At 29.3% G+C, this 23749-nt stretch overlaps 1 protein-coding gene across 1 annotated transcript in view; it reads left to right on the top strand.

Annotated features, from left to right (window-relative positions):
* The window catches only part of CARPB (Carbonic anhydrase-related protein B), a 512938-nt gene that overhangs the window by 189240 nt on the left and 299949 nt on the right, over positions 1-23749 (top strand). Inside the window, exon 3 of the mRNA XM_075357939.1 lies at positions 18669-18719. Within this exon, the coding sequence (XP_075214054.1) occupies positions 18669-18719 (51 nt within the window). The remainder of the gene's footprint in view (positions 1-18668; positions 18720-23749) is intronic.

Below are 23749 nucleotides of genomic sequence, written 5' to 3'. Positions count from 1 at the left end.
ACCACGATTCAAATTCAGAATCTTCAGAATGGATGCCTACGATGGTACCTCTTTGCTAACCTCCGAGGAAGAGAGATTATACTTTTCAAACAACACAACTTATTTAATTTCAATTAAAAATTATCTTATTGTATTTTTACTAGATATTTATGGAATTCGTCTTTCATAAGAAATTTATTTTTTTTTTAACATTGTTTTTTATCAGTGATTATCTCTGAATGTTTTGCTTAAGGATATTTAATACATTTTTAACGATCTCCGTTAATAAAATGTTATCTAAAAATATTAACGTCTCTTGAATTTATTTCATTCTATTTTACAACCTCTTGAATTTATTCAGTACTATTAAAAATTTAAAAACTAGTAGACAAAAATACAGAAAGACAAATAGAAACAGGGCTAACCTGAAAGAAAGACGGAGATTAGCTTAACTATTTATACCGCTGGAAAAAAATATTAAATTTTTGCCATAGTGGTTTATAATTTCCATCATAAAAATGTGATGCGTAAAGAAAATTAATTAGTACATGTGAGATATCGCTTTTCAGAAGACGCTTAGATTTCACACTTGCTATTCTTAGTAGATAAATTGAAGAAGAAACAACAAACTTATGAAAAGTTACAAAAAATATAAAAGGTTAGAGAAATCGGAATCATTTTACCCGATTCAGTTCATACATATTTGAATTTAGAGTTATATTATGAAGTTAGAGCAAATAAAATCAGTCGAACATTCTTAAGAAAATATTTATTCATAGACCGTAAGGAAAATCTTTCTGAAACGAAAAATAGGGGAAGGGAAGACGTTAGAAATATACTTCATTTCTGTGAGCGTTATTTTGTAGATAGAATTGTTCGTCGGGAAAGGTTCACATAATACATTCAAGGAAGCCTGAGGGTGCTGCTCGAGCAGGTAATAAGATGTTATTTAGGATAGGGCGGACTGCCCTGGGGACTCAAATTTCTACAAACGCTGTACCTTCTTATCCGGTAACACGCGACCCGAGAGTCTATGCCATGATACTACGGTCGGCTCTGAATTGGAGTAAACAAATACTTCTCCCCATAGGCTTCATTGTGATCTTAAGACTAAACGTTTTCTACGTAAACATTTTCAAGGGTATTTCCAAAACTGTTTTATTTTATTTATTGGAAACGTACAAACGAATAAATAAAACAAAACATACTAATAATTTAAATAAAAATAACATCAAACTTACCTAAATCTGTAAATATTCTGTGACCTACTTAAATTGATTAGCTGATGGTTTTGTGAGGCACGTGCTGTTGTAATGCAATACAAAGGGGTCGCCCCTCTTTGTATTGCCCGCTTTGGGGTCGCCCGCTTTGAGAAATATTTTTGCAAGAAATAATATTATTTATTTTTAATAAAATTAAATATTGCATAAAACAGAATAAATTGTTGTATAAATGATTAACAATTTAACTTTTCAAATTAAATAACGGCATATTATTAATTACGGGTATATATTTATTTCGAGAACAAAATTGGACATTTAAATGAAAATTAAATGGTAAATTAAAAATTAATTATTATATTACAATTGTGTCTCATCAATAATAAACAATGCGAACGTATTTTAACTATCTTGGGATTTTATTTTTTTATAACTTGTCAAGTAAGCCTGCAAAATTGGAAAGTATCACATTATTTGTTTGCTTTCCATTATTATTATTATTATTTTATTTTTTTGTTTAATTATTTTATTAAATAAAACATTTATTTACTTCTTGCATTATATTCTATTATATAAAATATTTATATATTATTTTTTTCAATAATTAAAATTTGTGGTAACAAAATTTTATCGTTAGATATAATAAATTAAATTATTTACTATTTGCACCTACTAATTATGTGATAGAATTATGAAAATAAATAAATATTCCTGGAAATGATTATCACTAAACTAAACTAATATTCTTAAATGATTTAATTCACCACACTAGTTAGACGCTTGTACGTTATAAAACGTAATGGAATTTTTTCACAAGTCGATCAATCTCTTCCAGAATTCGAACCATAGATTTTGTTTGTTTTAATAGTAGCCGAAATTAAAGGAAGAGTTGGTAAAAAAATTATCAACCGTAAGTTTGTGAAAAGGAAAATGACATTACGGTTCAAATTAAATCACAAAGTTGAATTTCAGAATAGGAAGTTTAACACTATGATATGGAAAATGTAAGCAAACATAATTTTGACACTGTATAAGAAAATAAAGAAACTTAATAAAAACGGAGAGAGATTATTTGATAGATTGGGAAACCAGAATTGGAATCTGTAATTATCAGGGACTTTGCCCAAACTGATGCGTAATTAATATTTTAAAGATAATTTCTAGTTAAAAATCGAATAGGATAGTATCAGATAATTATTTTAAATTCTTTGAAAAAATAGTTATCAGAGTTTTGCAAAACGTTTATGATGTTTGGATAGAACTTAAAATTTAACCCTGTTAAAGTAGCAAAAAAAATTATTTTTTTCCATTATGACCTACTTTATTTTCTAAACAATAATTATTAAAAAAAGAAATTTTTAAGATTGATTTGTTGAAATAATAAAATAAAACATTATAACGCTAAGATATTTTGTCATAAAAGTTAATGATTAAGACAATAAAAGCTAATATTTAAAAACTATTTGAATAGAATACTCCACCTAGAAAAGATTATGATTAAAAAATATTCTCATCTGGAAAACGACTCATTGAAAAAGAGAAGTCATGCTTCATGTCAATAGTTGGAACAAAAAATTTATTGAAATAGGAATAAAGTTAGAAAAATAAGTGAATATATATATATTTTTTCTCGTGAAAAATTATTCAGCCTTATTATTTCCGGTGCGGTTATCTCTTAATGAGCTAAGTAACATTCTTAAATAACAATTCTTTGTATTCTAACCATCTTTGTGATACAGCATCTCTCCACCTTTTAATCTGATCTTTTTTTTTTAATTTAACTAAATAATATCCAAGCTACCACGTGAAATTTTTGTACGGTGAGTTAAATTGTTCCTTTATATAACACGCAACAGACACGTGAATACTTAAAGAATTTTGTAACCAATATTATAAAAATTGCCTACAAAAAACAAACCAACTTAAAATCAAAACGTAAATTTAATATTTTTAGTAACAGAGGATCTTCTTAAAAATGAAGAAATGTAAAGCAACAATTTTAGGTCTGATTTTGTTTATCAATGGAATTACTTCTTTTCGTTATATTTATTGAAACTGCTAAAACGTACTTAATATGAAAAGTTAGAACTTAAAACTAATAATAGATTCTCAAACTTAATTCTGAAGTCATTCAAAATGCTTTGGCTGGACTGTATAACTTCAATTTACATAAAGTAATAGCCTTTTTTTATATAGAAAATCTGAATTTCTCAGCTAAAAAGAAAAAAAATAATTGAGAACATTAGTCTGACATATTAATTATAGTTTTTTTTTTTTTTTATCATTAGTTAGAATAAAAATAATAGATGAAAATAATTAATATAAACCTTTTTCGTTTTATATTAAATTAAAAAAAAAAAAAAAAACACTAATTTTTAAACAAATTACTGGAAGTTTATTTTATTTATACGAGTAATTTTTTTTTCACTAGTATTAGTGATCTTGTTAATGGATAAAAATAGTTATACTTTGAATTTTATTAGTTATATATTTTTTAAATCGAAGTTCAATCTCGAGAGCTTCGGTGTAATAGACAAATACTCGACCACCTACATCACTGACGAGATCAATGTTGGATTTCATAAATTGAAAATTAAATAATGAAGAAAAGGGAAAAGAAAATATTCTAATTGTTATAGGAATATACGGCTATACTGAAGAAATCTAATTTAGTAGGATAAATAGTTGCTTCAAATGTTTGTTCAGTATGCAAAAAGCGAGATTAAAATTAGTAAAAAAAGTTATCTTCTACAATTGGAAATAAAAAAACAACCTATCAATAGCAAAATTTATAGGTGGACAACATTTAACGTATCGTGAATTAACCATGTAAAACTGTTATATAATTTAAGCTACGTAAAAATTCATATGTAATCTGAAACGAACTTTCTACATACAAAACAACAACAGACATTGTTATTATTAGGATTAGTAAATTCAAGAATTTTTAGAAGCCCACGTGCTTAATAATAATAATGATAATAAATTATTTACAAATCTTATTTACAACCAGATATTTAAGTAGTTAAGATAAAATCTTAACTAATTCTTACCTTAATAAGCAAAAAATTTTAACAAATCCCAAAACCGAAACAAGATTTTCACTAATTAATTTTTAATTAGCGTCTAGGGTGAAAATTTCTTAACTATATGTTAAAACACGTTGATTACACATTGATGATTTTTGTCAATAAAAGAATAACCTATGATTCTTGTCACAAAACCTTTTATTTTTAATTTATTTATTGGATATGTTGGAAAATTCTTGTTTTATTTTTTAACATTTGAATAAAATGTGAATGATTAAAAATGTATTTAGATTTTAAATTATTGATTATTTTTTAAAATTGTTTGTTCATGAATTATATTAAATTACATTATTTGAACAATGAAATTTTATTATCTTGATATATAAATAAAAAAACACCAAAAAAAAAAACAAAATGATAAACCATAAACATTGATATTCAAGATTAAATACTTTTGAAATATTATTTATTTATAATTTACAGATATAAAATTTTATAAGTATTAAATATACAGAAAATTGTTCATGGGAGTCTAAAGAGTGCAGTGTTTACAGTCACTAAGTCCATAGGGAAGCCAGGAAGCTACTGTACTGTCGATGTTATCCTGCGAACGGAAAGGAGGATTGAGTACCTACAGTTTCCACATACAAATGGCCTAGAATAACACGTTTCTTTCCCATCCCTAGCTAACAGACATTCTGATCGAAATATAACGTTTACCTCCGGTCCTGAATTTTAAATTTCAAACACACCTCCACACTTCAACCTTAACTCGTCTGAGCTCTTCTACGCTCTACACTAAGTGTGTTCAATATTACTGCATTCAAGACTTCCTCCAAATCAAATGAATATACTTACAGGTTACGAATAAATTGAAGTGAGAAATGTATATAAATAATTAAGTAAAAAGTTTACAGAAGAATAAATGAAGTTGCTTTTTAAAATTATATTTATTCTAGTTCAAATTCTTTCAAATACTTATTTTAGTACATCTTTGGATGTATGTGTGTTTGTGCGCGCGCGCGTGTTCATACACGAGTATATGAGGCAAATTTACATTAAAACTAGGGCAAATATTTTAAATTGTATAGTTTGCTTTTAAAAAGACAGATAATCTTATATATTACTGACTAACTGATAAGAATTTTACGAAAATCATTAACTAATCGATATACCGATAAATAAGATACGAAGATTTGACTTCCTTATTACTTTGCATGTTTTTTTTAACATGGTTGTACTGACTACCATGTTAAATATCTCTTATCGGTTCTGAGGAGTCTACACGATTTACTAACTCCTTGGAATATATCTAACAGCTTCTTCCGGAAATCTTCTGAAACTTGTAAAGTATTAATTCTGATTCTTATAATTATTTATTCACTAAAAAAATAAATAGATAAACTGATTTAAAATCATATACTTTCCTAACAATCTAATCTCTCATGTCAGCTGCTTTGATATCTGCTAATAATTTTCTTATTTGTAAACTGAAATTCCTAAATCTAAAATATCATATTTTGGTTGATATATTCTTTACATTATTTATGAAAACACATTCATATAATACTGAAGCAATGGAATAATATAAATTTGTATAAATATTAAATAGAATATTAATTTGTAAATATTCAAAATGTATTTATAGGAAACTATTTTTTTCCGAATTTCAAAAACGTTCAAACAACATTTCAGTTCAAAGTACATACTTCGGCTTAACTACCACACAAATCACTTAAAAGTGTACCTTGTAAACAATAAGGTTGACGCTAGAAGGTTGAATCGAGTGTGTTGATGCGACTATAGTAACTTCGGCGGCGAGTAATATTTGACTCGCAATTTGAAATTTATACAGTTTTCTTTTTCATTTACATTGGTTCATCTTTTTTTTATTTCTGCTTATTACGATATCTTATTTTCCTTTCTATTGTTCTAATGGTGTTATATGTCATTCGTTATTGCTTATTGTATGTGCTTCCCTTAAAGGTTTTTATAATACAAGTATGTAATTTTTGAGGAGCTTTTCAGGGAACTCTTAATCAAGTGAGTATGTGTTCCAATGTACTAAAGATTTATGTGAATGTAACTGAATGTAAATAACCTTTGAAAGAATAAAATTAAAAGATCTATTTTGATAAAATTTTAGGAAAAATGGAAAATAAAATAACTAATTTTCAATCACCATCTACGTTTTTAACTTAGATATCTAATAATGCATGACAGTTAATTGGCTATCTTAAGCATGTTTTAAATTTTATTTTACTCTAGGCTTTCATGAACTTTGAAATTATTACATTTATATGGTTTGTGAATTTAATGTAGGAATCAAAAATGAGCTCCAGGTATAATAATTTTACCATTTGAAACAAGAAATATTTGTTGTAGTAGCTTTACTATAGATAAAAAAAATTTTTTTCGTCATGCTGCATCAACTTAGGCCAAATGTCTGCCAGATTTCAACACCTTTAAATTTTTCTACTGGTTAGGAAGAAAATGTAATTCGAAATTGAAAATTAGCAGAAAGGCGGTTTTATAATTAAGGTTAATGAAAAGGAGAATAAAACTATTCAGATTATATTATACTAATTTTTCAATATAATTTATTTTTACATCAATACATTTACCTCAATGAATTTTGAGAGCCAATTACGATTTTCACAAAACTATTCCTTGAATTATTTCAAAATATCTATTCACAGCACTGGTTGTTTTTATAAAATTTGTTTGCTCTCGATTTGGTCACTCTGTTGAATTGTGAAACGACAAATTGTTTTGAAGAAAACTTACTTTTCTCTTGATCAATTTTAGTCATGTTTTCCTGTTAGTTTCATGGTTTGGAAGTTATATTTTTTGGTCAAATATGAGCGAACACGGCACCTATCATTACAAACCTTTATACCCAATTTTCTTGTAGAGTGTTATGCATATGTTTATATTTTCTTTCTTATTACTATCTCAGCTATTTCTTTAAAATCACTCTAAATTCTGCTAAAATCTATTGCCAATTTTGTGACAATTTCCAGTTATAATTTCATTTGGGCGTCCATCGCAGTATTTACCTTTACAACTACTTCTACCGCGTTTAAAATTGGCACCCGTATGTAAACAATTTTAATGATTATATAATTAATTTTTATTTTAGTAACCGTTTCCTTTAATAAAATTTTTATGATTGCATAGACTTCCGTTTTCTCATTTAATCAAAGTCACTGAAAGCGTCTTCTTAGCGAACAATCAAATTAAATATTGAGGTGATAAATAGAATATGATCATTTAATCAGTAAAAGAAAACATCTGATAAAGAACACTGTTAAAAATGCTGCCATTTATCAGTAATTTACCGTACTTATCAAATCGCCGTCGTGTATAACTAAAAAAGAAGAAGTTTGTGGGAAACATGGAAGATGTTAAGTGAATAAATAATGAATAATGTTCTAAAAATAATAAAAGCATTGAGTTATGTTTTATGTTGGAAACCCAACAACAAAAGTATTTTAAATATCAAATATTTCTTACTGTATATATTATATACTTTATTTATTAATATCCATCTTTCTTATTCAAATAAGAAAAAATTGTACAAAATAAAAATGAATGTTTCTTATTCAAAATTATTCCAAACTCGAATAAAATCCATTGCATTAGTCCTTTCTAGGAAAGAAGAAATGGTATAGGAGAATAAATTAAATAAATATTACTGGGTTTATAATATTTAGGTTAAAGAAATTAATAAATATAAAATACTTAAAATTAGTTAAAGCAATTATTCGTCAACATTCATTTTTGTTATTACGACATTCTGATTTTTTTTTTTGTAAAGTATGCGTAAGCTTAATATAAGCTTATAAATCTTGTATGGTTATCTGAATACAGGAACTGAATGCAATTTAAAATTTACAAGTGTAGGAAAACATGAATTTGTTGAAGAGAACAGTTAGTTTTCTAGCAAAAAACTCGTATTTTGGAAAGTAAAGTACTCTAATTCTTCCGCAAGATAGAGTTGAACCAAAACCTTTTTATAGTAGTGGACTTAAGTAGGCCCTGCTAGCGAAGCCAGGCTATTTGTAAATAAGTAGCGGAACTTTCCACAGCGTTGCACCACTTTACGAACCGGAAGTAGAGAAGGGAAAAGGACTGATGTGGTAAGTCTACCCTTCTTCTTTAAGACAACTTCACTTTTTTTTAAATCCAAAGCAGTGAATCGGATTCAATTTGTACAAAACATTCTACATTTTTTATTTTTATATATTTAAAAAAAATAATGTATTAATATAATAATAAAATAGATTAATAATAAATTACTTAAAGTACTTTAAGTAATTGTATTTACAGTATAAATGAAATACACAGAGATTTAAGTTAAAAAGATATGATAAACTTCGCGACATTTGCAAAGAACATAAAACTTTGCCGTCTCTCAGACAAAAAGTTAAAAATTATTATTACTCTTACATACTTATTTGCTTCCTCAATTATTAACTGTTTTAACAAAAGAAAAATTTATAAAATATTTTAGAATAATATATTATTAAATAAAATTTTCTAATCTTTTATTTTATTACTTAGAAATAGCCTACTCTAATAGGTGGTGTTCTTTACGTTTTTCCTCCGCCGTCCTATAATTTTTTTCCTTTATTTTCTACCAATTTTATTTCTGTCTTTTATACTTTATTATTTTGTTTCCTTTGTTTTTATTTATAACATTTATTATCATATTTTCTTAAAATCAATAATTTTATTATTAATACATGTAATAATACATTTATACAAAAAAATCCCTATTAGTAGAAATAAATGATAAAATAGACAAGCATTGGCCTACATTTAATATTAATTATTTAAAATTAACTTAGAAATATTCTTTATCTTTATCGTGATAAAAAGAATCTGTGTAACATAAGAAAAAAAAACGTACTAATACATAAAAATTATACAAAATAAATAACCAAATTAAATTCTTCCTATGCCTTGCAACGGGACTTAGAAAATCAAAAATTCAAAAACACACGCCCTCAACACACAAACACCTAAATACATACATCCTTCTAGATCGAGAAAGCCGACAAAAGAATACTTTTCATATGTTCATGTTTTAGGATCCTTGGGGTGTTGTGTATCTCTATACACAACAACCCAAAGATGCTTATTTCCTGACCAAATGAAAATATTCAGTCTTCCGCATTTATTAAATTTTATTTTATTAAATTTATGGAAATTGCGGTTTTCGAGACCGACTTACAATCTTCTGAGATCACTGAGGCCGAGGTTCGTCAGGTGATCTGCAGTATGGCAAGGCACAAGGCCCCCGAATATGACTGTATCACATTGGAGCTCCTCGCTCCGAGTAGTTCTAACTAGAATTTGTAATAGGTTGTCCTTCGTGGCATCTTTCCGGCGTGTTGGAAGCGTAGACACTTGTATTGTTGTATTCAAAAGTGGTATTGTTGTTGAAACGTGGTGACAAAGATCCTACTGTTAGTACTTACCGTCTACTAACGTTCTTGCCTGTGATTGATTTGAAAACGTTCTATATTTGCGTATTAATGTTAGATTGGTCACTGATCATTTGCTAATGGACAACCAGTATGGTTTTCGACCGGGCAAGAGCACTGAGGATGCCATACTAAAGATGATAGATATAGCTTCCTCTAGTTCATACAAATATGTATTAGGGATCTTTCTGAACATATCCGGGGCATTTAATAACTTTTGGTAGCTCTCTGCCCTGTTTCAGATGTAGAAGCGTAGATGTATACGAAATGAATTAGAAGTTCTTTGAAGTTATTTCAGCCATTGAACTGTTTACCTGCGTGATGGCGGCTGGGAGATTTGTAAGACCCTACCCTAACTAAGGTATGCTCTCAGGGTGGTGTTCTGAGTCCCCTTCTTTGGATCGTAAAATTCGATTCAATGTTGCGTTTGAGGTTGCCATGTGGTTGTCGTGTTATCGCTTATGCTGACGACGCGCTGCTTCTGATTGAAGGGGATTTGCGTAACAAAGTAGAGTACCGAGCTGCTCACGCTTGTGAGACACCCCTGTTGTGAAGTCTCCAACATAAGATGATTTTCAGCCCAGATAAAACCAAAATGATGTTGCTTAATAGCCGATTGGCTGCTTCCCGACGAATCCGGGTATGGCTGGCTGGTCTTCTCATTCGGTATGTTGCGGCTCAAACGTACCTGGGTGTTATCCTTGATGAGAATTTTTGATTCAAGGAACATGTACAAAGAACAATATGTAGATAAAAAGCGGCTGATGCTTTTTATGGAATCCGTAGAGTTATTCATTCCGATTGGGGACTGAATTTCCGTACCATGCGTATCCTTTACAAAAGTTTCGGTGAGGCTATTATGCTACATGCAGCACCTGTCTGGGCGCACCGCTTGGCTTTTAGGTGTTACACGGAAATTTTTCTGCGGGTCCATCGACTCCTCTTGCTGGCTGTTGTAGAACAGTCTTGCAGGAGGCAGTCTGTGTTATAGCCGAAGTTAAACCAAATCTTGGCTAATGAGCATAAGGAACACTACAGTTCCAAGGTAAATAACCTATTGACATTAGAACGAACGCAGGAAATGAAGACCGGAACCTTGTGTCTTGGCATGTCAGGTGGAACGAACCCCCCACAGATCGCTACACGCATGGTATATTTCCTGCAGTGTCTGATGTAGGTGCTTTTAGATGGGTTTCCCCCAATCGGTATACCACACAGTTTCTCTCCGGGCATGGGGCCTTTCGGACCAGTTTGGCTACGTTTCGTTTGGTGGATTTGAGTCAATGCCCAGATTGTGGGACTGATGATACAGTGGACCACGTCCTCTATGTCTGTCCCTGATATGAAGTTGAACGTTCACGAGCTGTTAGGGAACTTGAGAGAATACATTCCTTTCTGGACCTCCGTATTAACTGGATAATCCGCGAACAGTGGTCTATAGTGGCTGGTTTTCTTCGCGCCCTTGCGGAGCGCGGTGTGTAGGTCTGCAGAGAAAGTTTAATTGTGGTATTTCATCGTGGTAGAATTCCGGCCTACGCATTGGATTGGTTCGAGGTAAGCGCACTGGCATCGTGCCACTGTTATATTGGTATTGTTTGAAATTCGATATGAGGCTTCCGCTGACGAGGGTGGCCACGTTGCTGAGGTATGGCAGCCCGTGCGATCGGGGGCGTGGCTTAGTTCCGCTGGTGGCAGTCCCTGATTGTGACTTGGTAATGCCGCATGAGATTCCATGATTGCCCGGGTGTGGGTGCGGGGTTTGTCCCCGGCCCCTGCGCGGACCGGAATGAGGTAACATTTCCCTTGTTAGGTGACCTAATTTGGTCGACTTATTTGGTGTAGGTCTGAATTTCTTCTCAGAAAAAAATATTATTATAAGTATTATAGGGCTTATTTTTGTAGGCCTGAATCAGGGCACTGATTTAACTTACAACTCGTTGGTTTTCTGAGGCATTCATAGTCACGAATCGTGTTGTCAAATTTAAACTAGGTGCGTGGTCCGAGCTTCCGTGGTCTCGTTTAGTTAGTTTGAGGGAATCATATTAGGTTGAATGTGATGATGGCCGTTTGAGGCCTACGTAAAGGCAAAATTTGTTTTGTAGTTTACTAACGCAAATGTCTGCCAAGGCATTTACATCGGTGGCATCCCGACCGAGGCCTTGGTGATGACTTTGAGATGAAATCAGTTAGAGTGTCTAAAGACGACCACCGCTAAAGCCCCTTAGGGATTGGAACGAAGGGGGTGGTGTGGCGACCGGTAACGTCACAAAGTGGGTGTCTTCCCTCTACGGTGTTGGGATGAGGTAAATCATCTTATTGCTCAGATGTTTACTGAGCATAGGAACTTTGAGGACTATCTTTACAAAATAGGTAAGCGCGATACACCGAACTGTATGTTCTATCAAGTTCGTGACATATTTTACTTCATTGTCCCAACTGGAATTATTTCCGTTCTCGGGTTGGTATTGATGGGCTTAGGCCGGAGGAGTTGGGCACATGATTGGTTCCATCGAGAACTGGATAGCGGTAGACCAGTATGCTACAACGTTTCTAAGGGGCAAGGAAGCCAAGAGTAAAAGAAGGGGCTTCGAGAATAGGAGTTGTGTGGACAGCCCTTGCAGTAGAGAGTGGAGTTCATTGATAAGTCGTTTGAGAGGCAGAACAGCTAGACCGATGGTCAGGGGTGGTGAAGGACATTTTTCTGCGGAGCCGTCGTTCATCTGTGCTCGCGGCGATGATGCACGGAGACTTCGGATCCCTTCTTGCCCTATGGTACCTCCCGGGGCCGCGCAATGCTTAGCTGCGGGGACCGGTCTTCGTGGGGTGGATCGATAAATTATTAGGTTTAGTCGTTAAGTTGTAGGCACACATACGCTCTCATTTAACATTTAGCGGAACCTGTTAGCGAGTCCGACAGTTTGCCCGTAAATGGGGTTCCTCAGACTCATCGTTAAAAAAATGTAAAATGAAAAAAACCAAAATTTTTTTACTTTGCAATAAATACTATTATTGTTAGATGTCAATCCTTATTTAATTATTTATTTATTATTTTTCAGAAACATTTTTTTTATGTTAAAATTTATAAAACAGCATCTTTACGACCAAACATTCTTCTCTTCGTATTTCCTTTCTCTAGAAAGGAACCACTTACATATTAGAAATCAACTTCAAGAACACATAAGATTCAGCTACTAATATTCTAATAACAAACAAAAAAGGAAATTATTTGTTGTTGTTCAGTGTTTCTTATCTAGGAATAAATTCATGCTAATCAAAATTTATTCTAATTCATTTTTTTATTTATTCTAGAAGAAAAATATTAACAGTAAAAAAAAATGTATTTTATTTCTTCAAAGAGTTATTTTATTTTTAAAAATCTTCTTCAATTCCTCATCTATTACCTCTGTGCAGTAATAGGGGTAGTATATATCCTTGTCACGCTATATCCTTGGTGATCCTAGCCATCAAACGTGCTGACAAAGGTATTCTGTATCAGCTTGCTTTTCTTCTTCCTTCACTCTTTTAATGATTGTCCGATTTTAATTCAAAAATTAATAGTTTTAAATAAAATGTTTTATTATATTTATCAATAAACTAAATTATTTGGATAATTATTATAGGAATTAAAATAAATAACTAATAATGAGTTTATAAGCTCATTATAAATAATACATAAATAAAACTAATCGCTCTGTTAACAGAAGAACTTATTTTTTGTATTTAGTAAGTAAGCTTTGCATTATAATTGTATTATCAGCCCTAATAAACTGTGTAAGGTTTATACGGGCCTAAAATATTTATAATGTAGTGATAATACTGTAAGAACTGTTTCAAGGTGCACCAGACATTGGCTAATATTTACTGAACAATTAAAAGATTAAAAAGATTAAAGTTATTAATATTAAGAGCTTTATTTTGAGAAATTAAAAAAAAAATACTCAAATAAAACACCTTATATCATAATATTATGGATTATTTTTTTAAAAATGTGTAAACACATTTTAAAATATCTCTTTTTTGGATAAAGATGAGTACCATTTTCATTTTCCACCATAATACTTTAAATTAAGAAACATTATAATAATAAACTCAATATTTGAATTGATTAAACTAATTAAACTTTTGAAATATATTTTTAAACACATTAAACTTTAAAACATAATTTGATATTAGAAGAGAGATTCATTATTAATTTGTAACCACATTCAATGTCAGATCTTGGATATATTTTGCATTCCTCAGTTTGGTTCCAAAATTTCTGCCTAATCATTTTATAACCTGTTTGACATCTTCAATCTCCTGCATTTTCTCGTAATGACGTCTTCTATTACAATTTGTAAGGTCGGTGGCCACAATTATCAAAACAGAATTTCTGTTCCAAGCCCACACGCTCCAGCAAGTTTCCTTTCTCCTACAATGAAATTTTATAAGACTATTTTATTTTCAGAATATTTTACTCTAGAGAAAGCCTTCATACTGACTTAGCAAAAAAGAAAATATTTCCTCAGAAGAGACAGTGGTAGTTTTTCTGCACATACCAAAGTCTAAAACAGATACCCTTTAAGTTTTGTTGCTCAGGCTTTATCAGCCCTCAATTAGTAACATTCTCAATAAATTCTGAAAGTGCTGCTGCCCCATTTTAGTGATTAGTTATTTCTTTGTAAGACCTCTTTCCACATATGCACCAATAATCGTGTTGTCTACATCACAATCTTTGATTGTAGACATGCAAGTCTTTTACAAAAGAAGTGTTTAAGATTATTTACAGTCAGCCAAAATTTGTTTGTAGCTTGGTATTTTTTGGCTTTATGTCAATTTTTCGATGTACAGCTTTCAGAGATAGTACCTCACTGCTGTCTTTGTATGAATATTTATCAGGTAGTTTTTTATTTTGAAGCTAATCATTAAGCTTATAGAGATTCTCCTTGTATGCAGTTTAGGCTTCCAATTCATACGTAAGGACAAGATAAATAATTTTTTTTTCTTTTTAAGGTGCACATAATAAGGCTTTATAATAACCAACTGAAATTAAATTATTATTAAGTGCGTTTTCTCATTTTATCTTTTAAATGAAAGTGCTTAACTGTTAAATTTTAAATATTTCATTGTGGAAGAAAAGACATAAAACGGTGACGAAAACGGGGATGAAAAGACATAATTGGTGACTGATAATACATAAAATTAAACTGAATGAAAGTGAAAAGACATAAAACGGTGACGAAAACGGGGATGAAAAGACATAATTGGTGACTGAAAAATACATAAAACTAAACTGAATGATTAAGTGGAATGCATTAGTAAAAGAGGAAGTCCAATAAAATGGTAGCAGCAGAATTAAGAAATAAAATTTTAATTTCTTTGAAGAGTTTTTTAGTTGGACATAAGTGAGCAAGTACAGTCATAGTAGTACACCTTGAGTATGCAATAACATGTATCTCTATTCTTTATAGTGACAAAGTAATCTGCACACGAAAAGCCCATGTTTCCATTCAGTCATTCGTTTTTTATTTCTTGGTGTCATACATAATTTATTCTGTAACTTGGTTTTGTGTATTGCATAAAATAACATGATAGGTAGAAGCATTAATTATTTGAAAAAGTAAGTAACAAATAAAGGGAAAAATTTCTTTAGGAGATATGTTTTACTAACAATAAATTAGGTTTACTCTTGCTTAAACTTTCTTTTGTGAGTCCTTTGAGTTTAACTGAAATTGGGCATCATGTTTGTATGAAAAGTACAGTTAACAGATACTCTATCAACCTATATACTTTACTTTACTTGTCTATGCAAAAAAAACAAAGTTTTTTCTTTTAGTGTGGTCAAATGAAATAATGATAATCTTATTTTAACTAGCATGTGGTTCAAGGAAATTTGGAAAATTAATATTTATTTAACATTATATATATATATATTCCAATTAGATTGAATTTTCTGATTTATATATTAAATATTAATTCAGAAATAAAAAATGAATTAATTAATTGCAGTTTGTGAGTTAAACACGAATGTTTTACCAATAAAAAAAATGTTAAACTTTTATTTTGATTCATTACCAAATGTGTAATAAGTTCTTTTTTTATTTAATAAAAAGAATAAAAATAAAATATTTTCTAAGAAAAAATTATATCATATTTATATATTTTTTTTCATTTTTGTCAGTTATTATTATCAAGTGGTAACAAATTTGCTGCATTTAAATTAAGGATATTGTTACACAGAATATAACACTTTACAGAAATAAAGCAGGCTAGTATTTATTGTATCCAGAGAGTCAAAGGGAAGGGTTAATGTTGGCTAGTTTGCCTCTGTGTTTGTATTTGAATGCGTCGTGTGGGATCATAAATTGGCCTCAATGTTAGGGACACGGTGCATCGTGGCTTTGTAGAATCCAGGTTTAATCTTGACTGCCCTTTGTCCAGTGTGCACCAAACTCTCCCCCTTATTGTTTTGTACAATTAATAAAAACAACTCGGTTAAAACTAACGTCGACAAATTACCCACCCTTGGTTTTCTACCATCATATTCCATCCCTTATTAGGGTCTACTGTACTAGTGAGTATATACACTCCTGTGTTTACTGTTGCATTTATTATTTCCTCTAATAATATATTACCTACATGAAAAAATTCTGTTTTCATAACAAGTTGAAAAGTTAGTTTAAGTAATTATGTTATTCGTATCTAAGTACAGCTGAAATAATAATTTTTGCATAACAGATTATTTATAATTATATTCATGCAATTATACTGTAACAAATGGATTAGATTATTTGATGTTCAGTCATCTGAAACTAAAATTTTACTGAAGCCTGTGGACTTCATTTTAGTACATTATGGAATCAGATAGCGTTAAGGTCTAGCGGTTACATGATAATTTCTGAAAGATTCAACTGATTTTGATAGAATTTTTTTAAAGCATAATATTTCAATATTTAGGGTGAGTTTAAAACTGACTTAAATTACAAAAATTGAACTATGAGGAAATTTTTATTATAATTTGAAATCTCAATCGCTATAAGCAAACTATTACACTGCATAAATGAAAGATTTTTTAATTATCAGTATAACTTTAAGACGAAAGATAATAGAAAATAAGATTTTATGAAAAATTACTGTCACAACAAAACAAACTTTTGGCAAATAGTTTGAGTTGTCTGTTATTCATAGTTGTACATGTAGCTTTAATTTGGACCATGTTAATTTTAAATGTAAATAACCATTGCGTGTCTGTCTCAGTGAAACATCTACTACAAAACAATGAAATAATTGTTATTTTACCCCTATTCAAAATTATGAGCGATCAAAAGTGTGAAACGCTTGCTGCAAATTTTAATTCAAATTTAAAAAAAATTAGCCAAGAGATATAATAATAGATATATATAAGGATTATTAAATCTTTATTCCACAAAATAAACAGATTACAAATAAAAATAAAATTATTTACAGTTATAAATTCTTAATATATCATCTTAATAGACATACAACCAAACAATATAAAATAATAAAAGTAAACAATTATTACATAATCTTGTGGAACTAGATATCCCATATAGTGGTAACTGTATTGGAGGTAACCATCCATTATTTTTCAATGAGCCAATTATAAATATGTTCAAGTGTGGATTTCCAAGTGGATATAAAAAAATAATTACACGATACAAGTCTTGCAGTACTAAAATTTCAGCTAGCCACAACAATATTTATATATACATACAGATTAAATAAATCAGAACCATAAATACAATACAAGAATACAGTGATAAAATTGAAAATTAATTCTAGATAAAAAATTGAAGGAAAAATAATGATAACAAAAATAAAAATATAAAAACTGCATTTCTTTTCAAACAATTTTTATTTTAAATTTCTTTGCTAAATTTCCACTTTTTTTTAGAAATAGGAATTTAATATTCTATTGTGTAGAAATTATACTCTTATATTAAAAATATGAGCACAAAAAAAATCAATAAAAATTTATTTGTAGTTAAAAATAAATGTTAAACAGTTTTTAGTAAAAATACACTTAAATCTAATTGACACAGTCAGGCTATAGTTTGTTACTGGAAATACAACAAAAGTAAAATTAGTGTTCAATTTATCACTTCCAGAATTCCTCAAAGTAGTTAGCAGGAATAATGAATGATATTGTCAATACAAATGATGGGATGGTATTTATTTTTCAAGTGCATTAAATTTCAGTAATAAAGTAGTGTATATTATTTAAACGTTTAAACAAGATAATCATATATTAATATATTTAAATCCTATTAATTAAACCACCTAGTAAAGTATATTGAAGTAAGATATATCTTACCTTAATTTTTCACGAGAGTACTTTCTCTGGATCCCGCATCCTCACTCATGATTGAAATAATGCCGTTACTGCATGATAAAAATACGTTTAGAATCCTACAAAAGTTTTTTCATGAAAAATTAAGGTAAGGTATATCTTATCTCAAAATTTTGTATTACGTTGTTTATTCAATAGAATTTAACTATAATTTAACAATACAGAAGAATAATATGAATCTTAAAAAAGATTAATTTCAGAAAAGTAATTATATTTACATGTATGATGAATAAATATGTGGGAATTACATGAAAGGAAAAGAAACTGGTTAGGACATGTGGTTAAGTGAAGTGAAATCTTGATAATTGAATTGTAAAAGTAAAATAAAGAAGAAAGGAAGCTAGGATGAAAAGGAATGAAGTTAATAGATGAGGTGAAGATTGTAAACTATAAGGTGATGAAGGAGAAGGTTCGGGATAGAAATGGATGGACATAGTGGTGTCGTAAGGGATCTGCCGCCAGGCAGAACAGCAAATGATAATGAATAAATAGTTTTTGATTTTAATGTGTTAAAAATTATGTTTACATAGATATTAGATTTATTTATGTTTGTTTCTATTGTTTCTTTTTTCTAATATTTTAATTTTATTTTTTTCAGCTTCATCGGGCGTAAGTTGGGAAGAATGGTGGACATATGATGGAATATCAGGTATAAAATATTATGCAAATATTAATATATATTTAATATACTAATAAATATGATAATAAAATTCAGCTAACGGTTTTTGTACTGCTTAAAATTTTATTTTATCTTGAACATGTGGAAAGGAAACAGTAAATTACCTGGAGAAAAACAATTTAATTAATGTTTTTTTACAGATAATAAAGTTTGTTTACGATCTATTTTATTCAGTTATTAAATTCATTTAAACAATAGTTTTAGTAATATCTAGAACACGCTGTCAATAATTTGTAAATGCAACGAGCATGTTAGTGATTAGTATAATTTCCTATAAATACAAAATGTACAGGAACAAAATTAGCTATTATTGATTTTATAAAACTAGACAGTTGATTTATAATATTACCTTGTGAATGTACATGTATATTATTTAATAAATATAATAAATTTACTTACGTTACATAAGTAATAACCTACGTGGATTATATTTTGTCAATATTCTTTTTACTTTTTCTATTAATAAATAGTACAGTAGTTTGCGCATTCTATATCATTCATTTCACTTTTTATTTTCCCCAAACTCTTCAAATTTATAAATAATCACTTTTTTAATTTTTGCTATAAATAAGATTTCTACGGTTAAACAATTTTATACGAAATTTTATACTTTAAAATTTCGGTACGATTAGTAGAAATAGGATGGATATCATTTTTATTTTTATAGCTGAAATAATCACAACCTGAAGTCTGACAAAACTTAATATCTAAGTTTATGATTTAACATATTAACTTCGTAATATATAGGTTAGATTTTTAAAGTCAGTATTTAAAGAAACTACATGTAAAAAATTGGACGTAAAAATCATGATTTATGTTTGTAGTTCTTTGAATGCGATCAATAAGTTTCTTGTTTAAACGAATTTTTTATAAAGTAAAATAAAAAGTATTCTGTTTTGGTGTTTATTATGACTTTTTTGCTCCTCGGGTACAGGTCAATCTTCTTTTATTAACAGATTATAAGTCTCACATTTTCAAACAGTTTTTCTACTTTAAGAACAGGATGGTTATAGCAAGAAAATAAATGTTCTGCTGTCAAGTTATATTGAAGTGTATTTAAATAATTAAGGTTACACATATATTTATAATTAAAAAATAATAAATTGAAATACCAGGTGTATAAAAAATTGTATTTTTTTCAGCTGTTTTTGTTTACTCCTTACCATCTACAATAGATAGTTTTATTATATTATCCAGAAAAATATCAGGGTTTTAATTTATTATAATATCTCTTAGATGTGGTCTACATTATTGATTTACGGGTTGAATTAAAGAGAAAAAGAACAGTTTTATTTGCTCGCGTGATAGTAAATTGATTCTCTATCTTCTCGCTTGATAGGGCCACTAGCAAAGATGGCCATTCCTAAATAGAAAGCCTTCTGTAATTCGTAGTTAGCTAAATGTAAATCTGGAGTTACAGGTCAACGTGGTACCGTAAAAAGTTTAATTGTGACCTTCCAAGTGACAATAACATACGTTGATGACATAATCAGTTTGAAAGACCGGATGTCTGTGAAAAGTAGGAAGAGTACGGCATGAACCGAGCGCCTGAAGAAAATGTTGTACGTGTCAGGGAGTCTTTTCTACGTTAGAAAATCTGTTGCCAACTATTAATTCCGGTATTGAAGTGTGGTTGTTTTTTGAAAATGCTTACATATATATCCATACCGTTTAAAACTGTTACGGGCTTTGAAGCTTACCGACTACGCTTTGCGTGCTGTGTTGAATATGCGTTGTGTTGCAATCAAAATATTGCAGCATGAAGATGACAATTTTCTCAATCATAATTATTGTGTTTTTTGATGAGTCAAAATTTCATCTTAGTGAAAAAATTAATATACGTAATGTTCGTGTCTATGGGTCAGAAAATTCCCATGAACTCATATTAAAAAAAGATCTTCCGAAAATTAAATTTTTTCTGTGCTATATACCGAGGCAAGTTATTGGATCGTTATTTTTCGTTGAAGCAAGCGTAACAGGGAGTTGCATATTTGGATATTCTGTCTACATGTCTCTTTCCTCAACCTTCAAGAAGGACCGGAGAATTTTATTTGCCAACAAGACGGTACGTCTTGCATAACTTGGGGTTTAATAGAGGATCTTGTGTGTGAACTTACGTTATCTATTGGTCTAACTGATTTGAGGCACAGGATTGAAGCAGCTGTCGCTTTAATTACTCCAGACTTGCTCGGTAAAATAAGGGGGCGAACTCTCACCTTGAAGAAAGGGCTCATACTGAACACTTGTAGAGAAAAATAAAGGAAAACTTTAAGAGTTACTCTTTCATTTAATTTGTGTTTGATTATTATTATCATAAGTCATACAACTCAAAGTTAAGAAGTACTAAATAGCTTTAAAACCACGGTATTTTTTTGTACACACTGTAAAAATTAAAAATGGTGATGTATTTTTTCTATGGAATTTTTTCACTGTCACATCATTTTTTACTGTGTTTACCAATATTCCGAGACCAAGCAATGGTCAGTTGTAAAGAATCTTCTTTTATCTCAGCTAGTATTTCCCCAAGAATAGATGCGTGATACTTATACGTATTAATCTGAAAACTTAAAACTTATGTTAATTAGCTTTACTTAAAGCCCAAGATAAAAACGTCAAACTAAATCAAATGAAGAAGGATATTTTAATTAATAAAAATTGAAAAACTAGTAATAAAACATCACTTCGTAATAATGATAAGTTTATCGACGAATATCGCCATTATGGTTTTATTTTACAGTTTGGAAATACTAGAAAAAAAGAACTCAAAATGAATTGTTTTTTTCTCGTAAAATGTGATAACTGCTACAACCGTTTAGTTACATATTTATAACGCTCATATTTATAACGATCATTTTTATTAAAAATAAATATTGCTTAATTCTCTAGACATTACTGACACCGTGCTTCTTTTTAGTACTTGCATGTAGGAACAATAGTTTCAGAATACGACAAGAAGGAAAAGCTTCTCTGATTGTATTTTATTCATATTTGTTTCTAAAAACGTAAAACGTAAATTAAACAACCAAAATATTCTTTTAAAAGAACGGTAATTATTTTATATAAATACAAATGCATTCATACTACAAACCTTAATATCATTTATTACTTTCAATGTAGCTATTTTTGAAATAAAATAGATATGTTTCATTTTAACGCGTTTTTTAATGTTTACCATGAGTATAACAATAAAATTAATCATTTTTCAAAATTAATTTATATGTTATTTTTTATTTTTTTAAATTCTTTTATTTTATAAAACGATTAACCAATCGTAAACAGGTGGAAAACCTTTACTGAAGTAAAATTTACCTTATTTAGTCAGAATTATTATTTTATAAATTTCAAATTGTTTATTTTTTTATCCATTTTGTTTTTAATATAATTTCAGCTTTTTAAATTTATTTATAATTTTAGTGATTTAAAATGTACTCCCAATTACAATTATTTTTTACTTTTTGTTTCTTAAGATGTGCCATGAAGAAAATGACAAGCTGTACCGGAATTTGAACCTATAATCTTCCTTTGAAATAATGAGTTAGCCTAAGTTTAAAATAAATCTGCTGATCAAAAACCGATCTGTTAGGATACTGCAACCTGTCGTTCACTACTTAAAAAAATTGAAAATTAAAATTGAAATTCATACATTCCTAAATAAAAAATTGTTATATATACTTAAAGTAATATAAAGAATATCTTGAACATAAATTCCAATGATTAACTCTCCTTCTCTTTGTTGAGACTAATGACAGATAGTAGGGACTCTAAAAAAGGGAATATGTAGGGAACTTCAGATCATAATAACCTAACTCACCTATATCTTTACATGTTAAAAGGGCATAATTTTACCAAATACAATCATCCAATTCCTGCACTTTGTTTCCTATTTTTAAGCAATAAACTTGAATTTTATCGGAACGTAAATCCTACTTCATTTAAATTAACTGTTACTTTTGTTAAAACTTCATATCGTACAGTTATATGTGTAACAGAAAATATTAGAATGATCATTAATTGTATTCAATATCTTTTATCTGTATTAAGGACATACATTTATAATTATAGTAGGGGTACAATGATTGTCAAATTTATTTTTTCTACGCATTTGCTTTACAGCAGTATGATCCAATGGCAAATATTTCTTACCCGTCTTTCACCCTTTTGTACATCTACATTTCTTAAGAAGTAGAATTCCTAATTTTTAATATAAATTTTTTTTATCTAGTTTTTCTCAAGAAATTATTGTATTTATGAACGATTTATTGAATACAGTTTTTAAATTAATCTTTTTAAATTCCATTTTTAAATTAGTGATTTTTTTGACTTTATTTTTTTCTACATATAACTTCATATGACAAATGTAAAACTAAATTGTTTTACTTCTTGAGCCAAACACGTTTTTGCGTTACATTCAAAATAAGTATGTTTCATACTATACGTGTGTATCAGGTTAATGTTCTATTTGTTTATGAATATGTTTTAGTGAAAAGAGAAATTTACAACCACCTTACGTCACAATTTTTCTAGTGTGACTTATGAAAGTGTATTTCTTCTTTAGCATGGCTTTGTTAATTTTGTCTTTGAATTGTATCGAATCATATTGCTTATAATTTTGCTGTTATGTCACTATCAGGCTGGTGTTATAAAAAAATCTTTGGACTTGATTAATATTTTTTTTAACTAATGTGCAATAAATAAAATTACTGAAATAAACATAAATATATGTTTATTTAAATGATTACTTAAACTGAAAAATAATATAGAGATAAATGTAACTTACCTAACAATATAAAATAATAATAGAATAGTAAAATAATAATAATAATGATAATAATAATAATAATAATATCCGTGATATAATAATCTCGTCATACGGAGAGACGAGTTGGGGGTTCCGCCTCTGCTGGCTGATCAGTTGCTGAAGGTTGGGCGATTCCGGATTGGTTGGGTGTCCTGACGAGTGTCGAAGAGGTCTGTTGAAGAGCGATGTTATCGTTTTCGGG

The sequence above is a fragment of the Lycorma delicatula genome, chromosome 2, assembly GCF_047948215.1.
Source record: "Lycorma delicatula isolate Av1 chromosome 2, ASM4794821v1, whole genome shotgun sequence".
Lineage (NCBI taxonomy): Eukaryota > Metazoa > Arthropoda > Insecta > Hemiptera > Fulgoridae > Lycorma > Lycorma delicatula.
Note: the sequence above shows the minus strand (reverse complement) of the source record. Positions and strands in the feature narration are given on the sequence as shown.